General features: G+C 36.7%; 1 protein-coding gene across 1 annotated transcript; it reads right to left on the reverse strand.

Moving 5' to 3' along the window:
- Positions 1-6035: 6035 nt before the first annotated feature.
- LOC149549457 (S-adenosylmethionine synthase 2-like) lies at positions 6036-8568 on the reverse strand. Its single transcript, XM_089792839.1, has 2 exons — positions 8510-8568; positions 6036-7542 (listed from the first exon to the last, which is right to left on the reverse strand). Exon 2 carries the CDS (start codon positions 7534-7536, stop codon positions 6364-6366), a length of 1173 nt encoding a protein of 390 aa, XP_089648965.1. The 5' UTR covers positions 7537-7542; positions 8510-8568; the 3' UTR covers positions 6036-6363.
- Between the last annotated feature and the right edge of the window lie 6199 nt (positions 8569-14767).

The following is a 14767-nucleotide window of genomic DNA, read 5'->3' on the forward strand; positions in this document are numbered from 1 at the left end:
GAATGTTTTATTCTTGACATTGAATATATATTTACACTCTTTTTCCAAATATTTTCTATTCAAAAACTGCATGTATAGAATCAAGTCTTGCTTTCTCTTCCATGTACAGAGCATATACAATCATCCATGATCGATGTTCTTTGGGGTTTTGAGATTTTCATAAAAGACGATTCTTGGTAAATGATGGGGTGAAATATTTTGGGAGTTCTTGTAATGATGTATTTCATGAGATTCGTTTGGGAGTAATGGAGGAAACTAGATTGCCATGTTTTGGGAGTTTGCATTTTTATTTAACTGTTTACCCTTTCTAACTTATTGTCTCTTATTTCTTTTAATAATCATGAGGGAAATGAGATTGTCTATTTACATTTTGGTTGCAGAATGAAAAATCGATTGATGAACTTTTACCCATATACTTATTTGGAAATCTGAACACATTTGTATGGTATGAAGATGAATCCAAAAATTGGTTTAGTTCTGTTTAAAATAATCAAAATTGTTTAAGATTGTTGGCATTTTGTTCTTAATAAGTTTAGTTTCCATATGCCATTATCTAACTCTATGTAGGATTTATTCCAGGCATGACCAATCTTATATTCTGAATCAATGTTTCATGTCTTTGGAAGTCCATCCTTGCATCTGTAGTCTAGACAATTTGGTGGGAAAGAAACAATAAAATTCTTACATAGACATCATCTCCAATCCCTCAATTTCTAGAAGGATTAGAGAGATCAATTGTTGAGCATGTTAATGCTTCAGTAAGTAAATATAAGGGTAAACATGTTGTTTCTCCTTGAGATGGCTATGTTATTCATCGGTGGAAGGGTTTACTTTTTCTTGATCTTCCTGCTCCATGGTGTCCATCCAAAATTCCTCTTATCCGAGTACAAACCAAGTGGATTCCTCCAAGTGAGGGTTATTTTAAATTCAATTTTGATGGGGCCTCTAGAGGAAATCCAACCAACTCTAGATATGACATAGTCATTAGAGACTTTTAAGGTCACGTGATTGCAGCAAAATCATCTCCTCTCCCTCCATGTACTAATAACAAAGCCGAAGCCTTGGCCTCACTTTTTGGTTTGGAACTTGCAAAATCACTATCTATATCTATGTTACAATGAAAAGAGGGGTAAAAATTTATTAAGACAGAAAGGAATACAACAAGGAGAGCTCAATAAGGAGCTCGATCCTGAGCAACAAGATCATCAAATTCTTGCACCATCTCAAAGGAAAGTTGCCTCCTATCCCTAATATTCCAACCCGAATCATGACTAGAAGCCCATTTGGCTAAACAATCAGCAGTTCTATTCCATTCACGAGGAATATATGTGAACCTAATGAACTGAAAAGAGGTAGAGAAGAGAATAATCTACTTAACAACAGTGGCCAGCTGCCAACTAACATCCTCAAGCTCTTGCGAAGAAAGCATGTTCACCACCACCTGGGAATCAGACTCACAGATAATCTTACTCCATCCCCGCAAGCAACACTGTTCCACAACATATAAAATAGCCTGAGCTTCCATGAGATTGTTAGTATAATCACCCTTATGAACTGAGACGAAAAATTTAACATCCCCAGAACTACAACGAGCCACTTTGCCAATACCAGCAAGGTCAGGATTCCCACGAGAAGAACCATCAGTGTTAATTTTCAGAACTCCAGGGGGAGGAGGAGTCCAGTGCCCATCCCAGTTAACCCGACCCTTCCTCTGATGGTGAAGCTACTTGGACATAGAAGGAAACCTATGAGCTGCAGCCCCATCCTAAAGATGAAAATTGAGGCGATTATAGATAGCAAGATCAACCGGATCCATACCCCCATCAAGCTCACACTTCACAAGAATAGTTTCCTGAAGAGAATGTGATATTTTCCACCAAAGATGCAAAATACCAAACCGAAAATTTTGGAATATGCGACGATTCCTCTCCAACTAGATATGCCAAAGCATGAAAGATGGGCCAGCAATCCAAGTAGCATGGAGAGAAGAAGACTTGGAGGGAGCACTACCCAAGCGAGCCCAGAACTCAGGCAAAGATGAAGCATGCCGACAAGAGCAACCCCAAGCGCTCCACCAAAGGTGCCATATCTGAGTAGAATAGGAGCAATAGAAGAACAGATGGGAGACAGACTCCTCTCCATTACCACACAAAACACAATAAGAGGGGCCCTGAAATCCACGTTTACAAAGATTATCCCAGGTAAGACAACGGTTGTGAGCCACTAGCCACATGAAAAAATTGCACTTGGACCAAGAAACTTTATTCCAAACTTGCTTCCACCAAGGGACCTCAGCATCCCCAAATAATTGTCTAGTTATCTCCTGATACCCAGTAGAGACATAATATTTACTAGACAAGGTACCGCCCCAAGCCAAAACTTCTGAACCAAGCAAAGAAGAACACTCTCTAGAGGCCAGATTTTGAGAAAGCTCCTGACGATCCATGTCTGTACCTCTAGGAGGCCAATCAAAAGAATGCTTCCATCTGTAACCAACAACAGGTCCCAACTGATAAGGAGTCTTGTAATGAGCCACTTTATCGCATCCAGCGGTAAGAAAAGAGTCACAAAGAGGCTGAAGATGAGGGTATATGGATAAAATGGAAGGGAATCCATCCCAAGCATCAGACCAAAACAAAGCCTGAGAACCTCCTTTACATATCCAAAATAGACCCCTCTTTACCAACATCGCACCTGTCTTCAAAGTATGCCAAACCATTGAGCCACGACCTTCAAGAGGAAGTGCAGAAACAGAGCAAGGATCAGCCCCATGAAAATATTTATGAGTGATAATATGAGCCCAAAGTTGATGTTGTCCAGAACACCATCGCCAATAAAGTTTAGCAGCCAAAGCTTGACTACTCAAGAGAGCAGATCGAAGACCAAGACCACCCTCCTTTTTAGGCCTACAAACAGTTGCCCAATTAACCAAGCTCCATTTAGTACTATGCAAATTACCACTCCAAAGGAATTGTCGAGAAAGAGCATCAAACTCCTTGAGAAAGTAAATAGGTGCAGCCTGAACCATGCTTCTATAAGTAGGAAGAGCTTGGATAACAGCTTGAAGAAGAGTAACCTGGGCAGCAGTAGAAAGCCATCTATGAGTCCAATGATTTACCTTATCCTGAAGCTTGGTAATCAAATTTTGCCAAAAGAGACGTGGCTGCCTGGAAACAGCAACAAGAATGCCAAGATAAGTCAAAGGAAGTGACCCAATCTGAAACCGTAGGATACCAACAATCCTGTGTTGAATAGAATCAGGAGTGTTAAAAACGTAAATGGAAGATTTGTGCTCATTAACTTTCTGGCCTGAAGCTACCAAATAAACATCCAAAGCATGTCGAAAGGCTTCAGCTTCCTTGATCCTAGCAAGACCGGCAAGAGCAGAATCATCAACAAATTGAAGATGGGAAAGAGAAGGTAAGCCATTACCCCACCGCCAACCTTGAATAGAATTCTGGGACACCTGATGCTTAATGAATCTACCCAAGCCTTCAACCATGATGATGAATAGATATGGAGAGAGAGGGTCACCTTGGCGGAGGCCTCTAGAAGCACCAAATAGTTGAGAAGGTTGACCGTTAATAAGAACAGAAAAAGAGATAGAAGTAACACAACTCATAGTCCAACTCACCCAGTCAGAGCTAAATCCAAAAAAAAAAAAGAATACTCCTTAGGAAGCTCCATTTAACTCTATCGTAGGCCTTAGCCATATCCAACTTAACAAACATGGCTCTCTCCCTTGAAGTAGCCATAGAGTGAATAGCCTCAGTAGCAATAACCACCCCATCCAAAATTTGTCTGCCAACAACAAAACCACCTTGTTCTTCTGAGATAATAATGGGAAGCCACCTTTTCATTCTCTCAGCAATCAACTTAGTAATAACTTTGTAAACCACATTACATAAGGCAATTGGTCTAAAAAACTCCAATTGATTAGCACCCTCTCTCTTAGGAATAAGAGTCAAGAATGTAGAGTTCAAAGCTCGAAGCATTTGCTTGCTAGCATAGGATTCCTTAACCACCTCCAAAAAATCATGATTAATGATGTCCCAAAATTCCTGAAAGAATTCAACTAGAAAGCCATCAGGACCAGGAGCCTTCCCCTTAGGCATGCCAAAGACCACCTCCTCCAGCTCCTCCAAAGAGATTGGATGCATGAGATAATCATTAAACAATTATTATTAATGTGTGTATTAAACGTCATGTATATAATTGGTCCATACAATATATATTGTATCAATTATGGTCTCTTCTTGATTCAATCTCTGAATGTTACATCATGCATACTTATAGAGAAGACAACATTTTATCTGATTGTTTGGCTAATTTGGGTACTGATGGGGTTTATATTAACTCTTTACTTTCCCCACTTAACCTCGTTGATTTCTCCAACTTGGTTAATAGTATGAAAAAATAATATGTTTAGAATAATGTTGAGCCCTTCTCATATATTATTTGATAGTAAATCACGACTTCTCTGCGATTTCACATGTTTTTACTTTTATGGATCTCACTTGTTCTTTTGAGATATTGTATGCAGTTCAGGGTCTTGGATTGCACTTGCATTAGATGGCTTTCTAATATCAAGGTCTCAATTGAAGTTTTGGATAAAGATCAATAATGGAAACTTTTATGATAATTTTTGGCTTGGCTCTTGGTCTTGTCTCTGACACCAAACAATGAATTGTATTCATATTGAGTTTTGGGCTCTTTCTAATCACAATATTCTTGATTTGGGAATCACAAGGACAATATTCATTAGTGTTGATAGATACTCTCTCTTGATGCAACATTTCTTCTTCTGCATCCTTTTTGTATCAGGCAATGACTAGAGTTTTTATTTTCTGGTTCTTTTCTGCGGGAGTTGTTTTTGAACCAGTTATTATTAATATGAATATAATGTTTCGCCAAAAAAAAAACAATCAAAACTGTTATCTTCTAATTATCAATGTTGTTATTGTGTAATAGATTTCTTACTCCATCTTCATAATCTCAATGTTAATCAATGTATGATCTACTTTGGAGGTCCTTTCTATTTTAATCTTGTACCATATGTACCATATGATTGCATGTGTTCAATTGTGTCACCTTCAAGTTATTTTTTATTAGTATTTTTCCTTACATCTCACAATGCTCAGGGAACATTCCATGCTTCATCTTTGCATTTTACCTATCGTTGAGTTGTCCCTAAGCTTGTGTGTATTATTGAATAGGTCCCTCAATGGCATTATATTTCCTCTACTATCATTATGCCCCTTTTCTAATCCGTGTATTAGACCTTGTAAACAACAAACATGTTTTCATGAGATTGCTTATTTTAGGAGTTGGAGTATGTTTTTCTATATCTTTACCTTTGTGCTTTCGTATTTTGCTCTCTCTTTTCTATTGGTATCACTCATGCTAGATTTGAACAAATGCTTCCTAAGGATCCATTTCATGTTTGAACAAATGCTTCTTAAGGATTCATTTCATGTTTGGGTGTTTTTGGTTGTCAACAGTTACTGATCTTCCTTTGTTTCTAGTGTTGTGTTTTAGTTTACCCTATGGCAATCTATACTTGTAGGGTGTTGCTTCTGTTTTTAATTTTTGTGTGCTAATACAAGAATATATTGTTTCATAATTGTAGGCATATATGTAATTATAACATACTCTCCATCAACAAATGTAATTATAATATACTCTCCATCACCAAATGAAACTTCTCAAGACTAAGAGTGAAAACTACTATCAGCTTATTAAAATTATGTGAAACCTACTATCAGCTTATTAAAATTTCACATAATTTTAATTAAGAGTACAAGATGTTCAACTGCTAGTTGTATTCAGTTTCATTTGAAGCAATTGAAATTTGTTAGTTAAATTAATGTTTCATTTCGTTCACTTGAAGGTAGTTAATTCAGTTGTGGAAACATTGTCATGTACATGTGAAAGAAAAGAAATCATCCTGTTATAATGATAAACAGATGAAAGTTCAATTTTATATGAATTTCTTGGAAATAGATCTCCGTGTGGAAATAGATCTTGGCAGAGTATACTATTAGATTTTCCAAATTTCATTCATGAAAAGAGCAAATACACTGACAGTCATTCACTGAAAAAGTAGTGTTTTTTCTTACATCACGAGCATACAAAAACTGAAGACTGCTACACGATTCTACTTCTTACAATAGAAACACAATCACTTATCTTCAGACATCATCTTGACCCTGAGGTGGATACAGCTAAGCTACAATAGGCAAGACAAGTTTTCAATGCCAAATTCTTGAGAGTTGTTGAGCATAATAAGCTTCCCCACACCAGCAACCTAAATGGGTTTTGCCCAAATAGCTTATTCATCCTTCACAGTTGGAAAGAAAAGCCTCAAGCTGAGGTCTTGAGAGGCTTGACAATTTCCCAAGTGAAATCAGGGTCATCCCTGCCAAAGTGACCATAAGCAGCTGTCTTCTGGAACCTTCCATTCCCACCCCTCTTCAAATCCAGATTGATGGAAATCATTCCTGGCCTGAAATCAAAGCTGTTCTTGATGATTTCCAGAATCTCCTTATCTGGGATCTTACCAGTGCCATAGGAATCCACAAAGACGGAGAGAGGCTCAGGGACACCAATGGCGTAAGACACCTGAACAATGCACCTCCTCGCAAGACCAGCAGCAACAACAGTCTTTGCAGCCTGCCTCACTACATATGCTCCACTCCTGTCCACCTTTGTTGGATCCTTCCCACTGAACGCCCCTCCTCCATGAGCTCCCCATCCTCCATATGTGTCTATTATTATCTTCCTCCCTGTCAGCCCTGCATCTCCATGTGGCCCCCCAATCACAAACCTACCAGAGGGATTCAGATGGAATATGGTGTTCTCATCCATGTACTTTGATGGAATCACCGGCTTTATCACATGCTCCTTCAGATCTGCAGCAATCTGGTCATTTGTGACAGTCTCATCGTGCTGAGTAGAGATGAGGACGGTGTGGACTCTCAGGGGAACCATGGCGCCCTTTTCGTTCTTGTACTCAATTGTCACCTGTGTCTTCCCATCTGGTCTCAGCCATGGACATGTCCCATTCTTCCTCACCTCCGTCAGTTTAGCCCCCAATTTGGTTGCCAAGACATGAGTGAGGGGCATGAGCTCAGGGGTTTCATCGGTGGCATAGCCGAACATGTGACCCTGATCCCCTGCTCCAATCTCTTCAGGGCGCTTAGTGAGATGGCCATGAACGCCCTGTGCAATGTCAGGGCTCTGCTGTTCGATGTTCACAAGCACTCTGCATTTGTCCGCATCAAGACCCACTTCATCAGAAACAAACCCAATTTCTCTGCAGGTCTTGCGGACGATCTGCTCGTAGTCGACATTGGCTTTGGTGGTGATTTCCCCAAAGACCATGACCATGTTGGTCTTGGTGCATGTCTCGCATGCGACCTTGCTGTCGGGATCCTGTTCGAGGCATGCGTCCAGAACTGCATCAGAAACCTGATCGCAGAGTTTGTCTGGGTGCCCCTCGTTCACTGACTCCGATGTGAACAAGAATGTCTCCATTAAGACCTGATTGCAACCAGAACAGAGTAATGAATGTCATTAAACTGAAGTCACAACATTTCAAAATAAATTTGGGTTATAAAAAGTATAGAGCAATTCAGGGGTTTGTAACTCAATTAGTGCAGATTGTGTTTCAATTGGAGAGGATGATAAATAGAATGTATTTCAGATAAAGAAGCTGAAGGTGAGATTAGCGGAGATTGATTGACGAGAGAGGTGAATCAGAACCATCTCAAACAAATCGGAGGCAGGCAACACGAGTCAGAGTGATTGACTACAAGTGAGGAGAACCAGAGAGACTGTGTTTCAATTTGTGAGGATGATCGTATGTCAAATTATGATATACAAATCATCTCAGACAAATAAGATTGATAAGATAGAATGAAAGTGACATGATTCAGAGAGATTAAGGTGAACTGTGTCAATTTGTGAGAATGATTGTATGTCGTATTATAACATACAAATCATCTCAGGCAAACAGGATTGACAAGCAAGGTGAACTAAAGAGATAGTCCAATTGGTGGGGATGATTGTGTGCCATATTAGAAAATACAACAAACAAATAGGATGAAGATCAGGTGAGTCAGAGAGATTGACAAGTAGTGTGAACCAGAAAAATTGTGTCAAATGATAAGAATGATTGTGTCACACTATAAGATACAAATAATTTCATACAAATAGAATGGAGGCGAGGTGAGCCGGAGAAATTGCATCAATTGGTGAGGATGATTGCATATCATAAGATACGAAATATTTGAGACAAGTAAGATTAAGGCAAGGTGAGCCAGAGAGGTTTATGAAATAGGCACACATCATTTGAAAGGCAGATTTGTCAGCGTAGCTAAAGGAGATTTGGAAAACAGAGATACAAATCATCAAGAACTAAAATCTGAGTCAGTAACATATAAAATTCTGAGGAAACTCTTGCAATATTTACATGACTAAAGCCAATTTGAATGAACATTGAATGTACCTGAAGAGATGGGGGATCTGAATCTGAAGAGGTTGGAATCTCTTTGCTTGAAGTAGGTTGGTTTCTTCTCCCAACAAGATAGACTTATATAGATGGCCTTGGGCAATAGAGAAGACGTCATCCATGAGCATGCAAATGCCAATGGCTTTCTTGGTAAGTGATGTAGACGTTGGATTGGCACATTGAAAGTCTGTGGGGGCTGCAATGTGGTTGTTGGGGTGGGTATCCATGTCATTTTATGAATACTCATGTTACATAAGTTGATGTTTTATAATGGTGTTTAATATAGACTATGTCATTCATACGGAAGCGTTGTCCAAACAAATCTTGAATGGAAATAAAGTTTGAATTGCAGAATAAACAAGGTTTGAAGTGGAGGAGTGCGGTCATACTTGAGAAATTTGTGCTTGTATATCAGTGACCACACCTATTTGTTTGGTAGGGTGGAAGCAGTTGTAGTGGTTGGTTTTCCTTTCGTTTTCTAATAGCTTTTGACCTACCCACTTTCCCATAGACTTCCCCACTTCATCACTTGTTTACCCACCTTCGCTATAATTGACTCCTCAACAAATCATTAAGCTATGATCCTTTATATTTATGTAAGAATGATCAGGAATATGGAGAATATAGATAGTAAAATAAACAAAAATTAGTATATTAATTGTATGGTCAAATTATGTGGTAATGGAATACCTTTTACAATAGAAGCTATAATATGAAATATATTGCAATTTTTTAATAATAATATGTCACTTTGAGGGGGCAACCATCTTAATCTACTTCAAGGGGATATCTCTAATAATCTTCAATAACAACTCAATATACAACGTGACGAAATAAGGCTCACTACCTCCTATATATACCATTTTTATGCCTAGTACATCACTAAGGCCGAACTAAATATGATCATATAGGCCTAAGTCTAACCTAGCTAACTAAATAACAATATAAGAATGATAATATGACTCAATTAAGGGTTAAGGTCACCACAAGCCAACTACTCATAACCATATATACACTATAGAGTTAGGATCATAAGACCTATCACAATTCACTAAGTATGTCACTCATACCTCATTAGAAATTATTTAAGCAAAACAAATTTATTTTTCATCACATACTCAAAAACTATATGTAACCCTTTCAATAAATTTTGAATGTATGCATTTAAGACATTAATTAAACTCACTTGATTTGCGACTACACACACGTTTGAAATTAAAACAACTTAACTTTAAAGCACATATAGATGTGCCAATCTCTAGTTAAGTCATTGAAAATCTTAAACTTGCGTAGAATTTATTAGTATTTTATTTCTGCTAAAAAAATGTAATTAGATAAGGAGATATAAGAGTCCAAATGGTTCATTTGTTCAATTAATTGTTATTCTCTAATAATGTATCTTGATCTTTATGCCTCAAAATTGGTATAGTAGAAAAGTGGTATAATTATCTCACACTTGTTTTGCATCACTTTAGCACTTGTTTTAATATATTGTGAGTTGATATTTTATTTGTTTTATTTCATGCTTAAGATGACATATTTTAGAAACCACCATAAGCCTTTACCATTTTGAGCCTCACTAGTATGCACAAATATGAGGCATTTACCTACGAATTTAATAAAAGTAATAGAAATATGCATGAATTATCACATTATACAAAAAGAGTAGACTTTTGAAGGTAATAATATTGAATTCTATTGATATAAAATATAAAGAATAACATATTGTGTAGGCTTGAATCACATGTCCAATTCCTTTTAACCATTTTCCCCTCTTCTCTAAAATGTATTTGTGTTATAACTTATATGTTTTATAAAATGTATTTAGAGACTTCTTATACTTGGGGATTGGGAGGGAGGGGGGATAGTAAAGGCAAATAGAGTAATAGAGAGAGAGAGAAGTATTAGAGAGAGGGAGAAAGAAGTAGGGAGGAAGGGAGAGGTAACCTCAACCTAATAACTAATAAGCTCAATTATAAACCCTATACCCTATAACCTTAATCATTAATCCCTATACTCTCAACATGTTATTTATCCTTAATCCTAGTATATAAAGGTTCTCAACTTTAAACCTGATACACTATATACACTCAATGATAAACCCTATACCTTATGTATCCTCAACCATAAACTAGATACTATTGGTTCTATACCCAACAATCTAAACGATATGAATTTGGAGTCTTCGAAGGTGACTTATAGGTTCCTATTCATGACATGTAATAATCTATTAGATGATGATAGTGGCTCTCAAATGGACCTAATGAGAAAGATCCCTACAAGGTACACCATGCAATCAAAGATTCAAAATATAGTATACAATAAGAGTGCAAGTGTCCAAAGATCTCCTCATGCAAATGTAAAGTAGTCTAAATGAGATGCAAAAGTGCAAGATGAACAAATCTAAGCTAGCATTAATGAAGAGTTACTATTCCATTCTATGTAAGCTAGGTTTTCTATTTTAAATGCAAGAAAGGAAATAACAATACTAAGCTAAAATGATGATTCAAAGTGCCCAAGAAAGAAAATGAGAAAATGACAACATAAAAAGTTAACATGACCTCTAGATGTCTCAAGAGTGGGGAGAGAACCCCCATTTAAAGAGATTGGGAAATGAGTGGGTGGTCAAAATTAGGAGGCACAAGGATTAGCTTGGATTAAGAGGCAAATCAATGAGTGGTTGAGATAAAGGGGCAAAAACCTTTCTAAAAAGTCAAAAGATTCAACTCATTGGAAAATGCACTTAAGTGGGTGGGAATTTTCTTTTCTTTTTTATTTAGAAAAGTGATCTTCATGTGCACATAGAATAAAGGGTATTTTTTATTTAACTAAAAGGGGACATGTTCGTTTAATTAAATAAAATTAGGATAAAGTGGTCAAACTTCAAGATATAATCAAATAAATTATTATGTGATAGTTTAATAAAATATTATTGATTTAAATCACTATCCAAACTTTTTTGGATGCATAATAAGGTATAGTATTTAGATACAATTACCTCATAAGGGGGATCATAGTTTGTTAGACCAAAATTGGGTGATTGCAATATCCTCAACCCTAAAACATACACCCTCAATCTTATAACATACCCTAAATCCTAAACCTATATCCTCATCCCTAAACTCTACACCCTAAATAATAAACCCTACTTTTTATACCCTATATGAAATAATAAATTGATGCATGATAAAGAGAAGAAGAAAGTGGAAATGAAAGGGAATCAAAGATAGGAAAGGAGGGATTAAGGGAGAGGTGATATAAAGAGAGGGAGAGATAGAAAGATAAAATATAGATAGGGGATCAAGATGAGAGATAAATATGTAGATGGGGAGAGAGATGTGAGAGATAAGTAGAAATATGGAGAGAAATAGGTGAGAGGGGAGAGATGTGAGATGAGAGATAGATAGGTAGATATAAATTGAAGCCTGCATTATCAACAATAAACCATAAATCCCAAATCTTAAATACTCTGAGATACACATGGAATCATATACACTTGTAATGGATAAAATAATGTGCATTCCACCACTATAATTGGGAATCAATAGGAAGCGACCAATCCCATAAAGTAGATCCAAAAAGAGCCACTAAGAAAGAAAAGTGAAAGCATAAACATCAACCTTGCAAGTTTGGTGGTTTCCTTGGCTTGACCCAAAGTATAAAGATAAATGAGATAACAAGTATGAAAATCTGATCTAGAGAAAGTAGTCCAAGAAATAAGGGTAAGAATGTGTGCATCATTAGGATCAATAAGGGAAAATGACCAACTAGTTGAATTATAATTGATTAAAATCTTGCAAAGACCTAATTACTATTCTAAGCCCCTAAAAACTATCAAATTTGAATTGGGCAAGGATTTTCTTATACTTTGGCCAAGAATGACTTGGGATGTCAAGTATGACCTCATCCTCGATCTTGGCTAAGGGATGACTTCACCCCTTACCCAGGCCAAAAATTAATAACTGAATGCTCAAATCCACACTCTAGACTGCTAACACTATGTTTTTTCTACTACTAAGAAGTATTGGGTTAGGGAAGACCTCGTATTCAACCTCAGAATGTCATATCTTAGAATAAAATACATATCTAGAAAGGACTTCAAACCAGTCTTCAAATTTGTGCTAAAAATATGCTTTGAATCCTAACTATCTAAAATGTATGTGTTTGGGTGGTCATATAGGGGTTTCCCTCAGTCAAGCCCATGTTTTAGTGACTTCACCTCCACAAATAACTGTTAAGAGTAAGGTAGTATGTGTAATTCTTTTCAATCTAGATTATGGATCTAGAATGCTAAGATTTATGGAATGTAATGGAAAAATTCCAAGATCTAGATCCTAGAGTGAAATCCTAGCATGTAAATATAATCAACACATGCTTGAGTGCATGCCAATGTAAAAATATGAAGAGACAAAGAATAGATTTGAAAATAACATAGAAATCATACCGATCCCCCAAGAGATAACGTACTCTATCCATCTCCACAACTCGTTTAAAAATCCATGGTGTCTTGAATGCTTGTTTGAAGGTTGTTTTAATGCTTAGTTCAAGGTTGTTTGAATGCTTGGTTGAAGGTGTTGAGCTCCTCTTTTCTTCAATGGAAGAATCACAAAGCCTTTGGTATCAACCTTGTAGTTTCTCTTATGTTAAATTGGTATGTCCACCAAAGTGTTCTCTAGCCCACACATCATGACATTCATAGAGATTCAAAGATGAAACCCCATGGGAGTTGACACAACTAAGCAAGGAAAACCCCAAATTTAAAATAGGCCTCAAGGGATTAGTTTTAGGGCCTAGTGTAAAGCACAAATGCATGTGTAACCCAAGATAAGAGATGAGGTTATCCCCCACCTTGGGTTATTTATGGGATACTCCCTCCTTGAGATCTCAAATGCACAGTTTTTTTATCAAGTTTTATTAGACAAATAAGTGGGAAACAATGATTTAAATGAAATAATGAGGTTACAATGAGAAACGGGAGGAAGACCCAAAGAGATTAGGTCCTACCTCTATTTTAAACAAGAAATAAAGGGAAATTAAAAATGATGTATTAGATCCTACCCCACATTCACCTAGGAAAAAGGGAATGAAATTGAGATAAGTGTGTGCAAGGTCCAAGTGTACAATGAAAACACACTAAACATGAGATAAAGAATCAATAAATTGAAGTGCCTCTAATTTAGGATGGTACATCTATCTACCACTTTAGCAGTATATGATATTATGCATATATGCAAGCTAAAGTAAGAAAAACATCATTAAATGAAAAAAAAGGATATAGAAAAGTCCACAATGCATAGTTCCTACAAGAAATCATTAGTGCCTACATCCTACAAAACTACATGTTCATGATAAACATAAATCACTTAAGACTTGCTAGGGGATACTAATGGAGTTCACAAGTAGCCATATGGCTTGTTAATTCAAGAAGGTGAAATAGGGATTCATGTTTACTTCAATGAACTGTGATGCAAAGTGATGAAAATGACCTTTCAAAACATTCAAAATGTACTTGAAATATTTAAAAATCCATAATAAGATATAAATCACAATCACAATTCCAATTTTTCTGACAACATGTAAGTCATAGTTGCCAAGATCAAGTTATGAGGATATGAGAGATCATGACTACTTGTGATATTAAAGAAAAAGTAACAATTTTTGAAAAAGGTAACCTAACTTGAAATATACAAAGGAAATTTGCATTTGAAATAGTGTAAAAGGATAATAGAAGATGTGAATATTCCAAGGAGAGATCCACTACCACCAACAAGGATAGAGGTCCTATGGAGTAGAGTAGAGGAAGGAGTGCCATTGAGTGAGGTATGTCTTGATCTTTGTGCTCATACCCACACTTTCTCAGTATCTTGCTACTTGCTATAGTAGATAATAGATATCCTATTGAGATTCTACATGTGCTATAGATTAGACAATTCAACCTAGACCCACCATGTCAACCTAGACTAGGGATCTTGACTTGTACCAAGGAAATTAATGTAGACAGGGGATTTTGACCTAGATCCAATTTTCATAAAATATGTACATTTTTATTTCATTAAACAATTTGAGATGAATTGATGATGAAAGATGCACTTGGTGTGTAATTGTAGGACCTATCGATATTATAAGAGCACTATATGGTCAAGATCATGATCTACATTTGGGAGCAATATGTTGCACTAATGCCACCAGAGGTCCAACTGTGAGAGATGTAGGGTCACATTGGGTATGCCACCTTCCATATCTTAGATTTCACAG

Source organism: Cupressus sempervirens, chromosome 7, assembly GCF_028749045.1.
Source record: "Cupressus sempervirens isolate cs-2001-9-10 chromosome 7, ASM2874904v1, whole genome shotgun sequence".
NCBI classification, from domain to species: domain Eukaryota; kingdom Viridiplantae; phylum Streptophyta; class Pinopsida; order Cupressales; family Cupressaceae; genus Cupressus; species Cupressus sempervirens.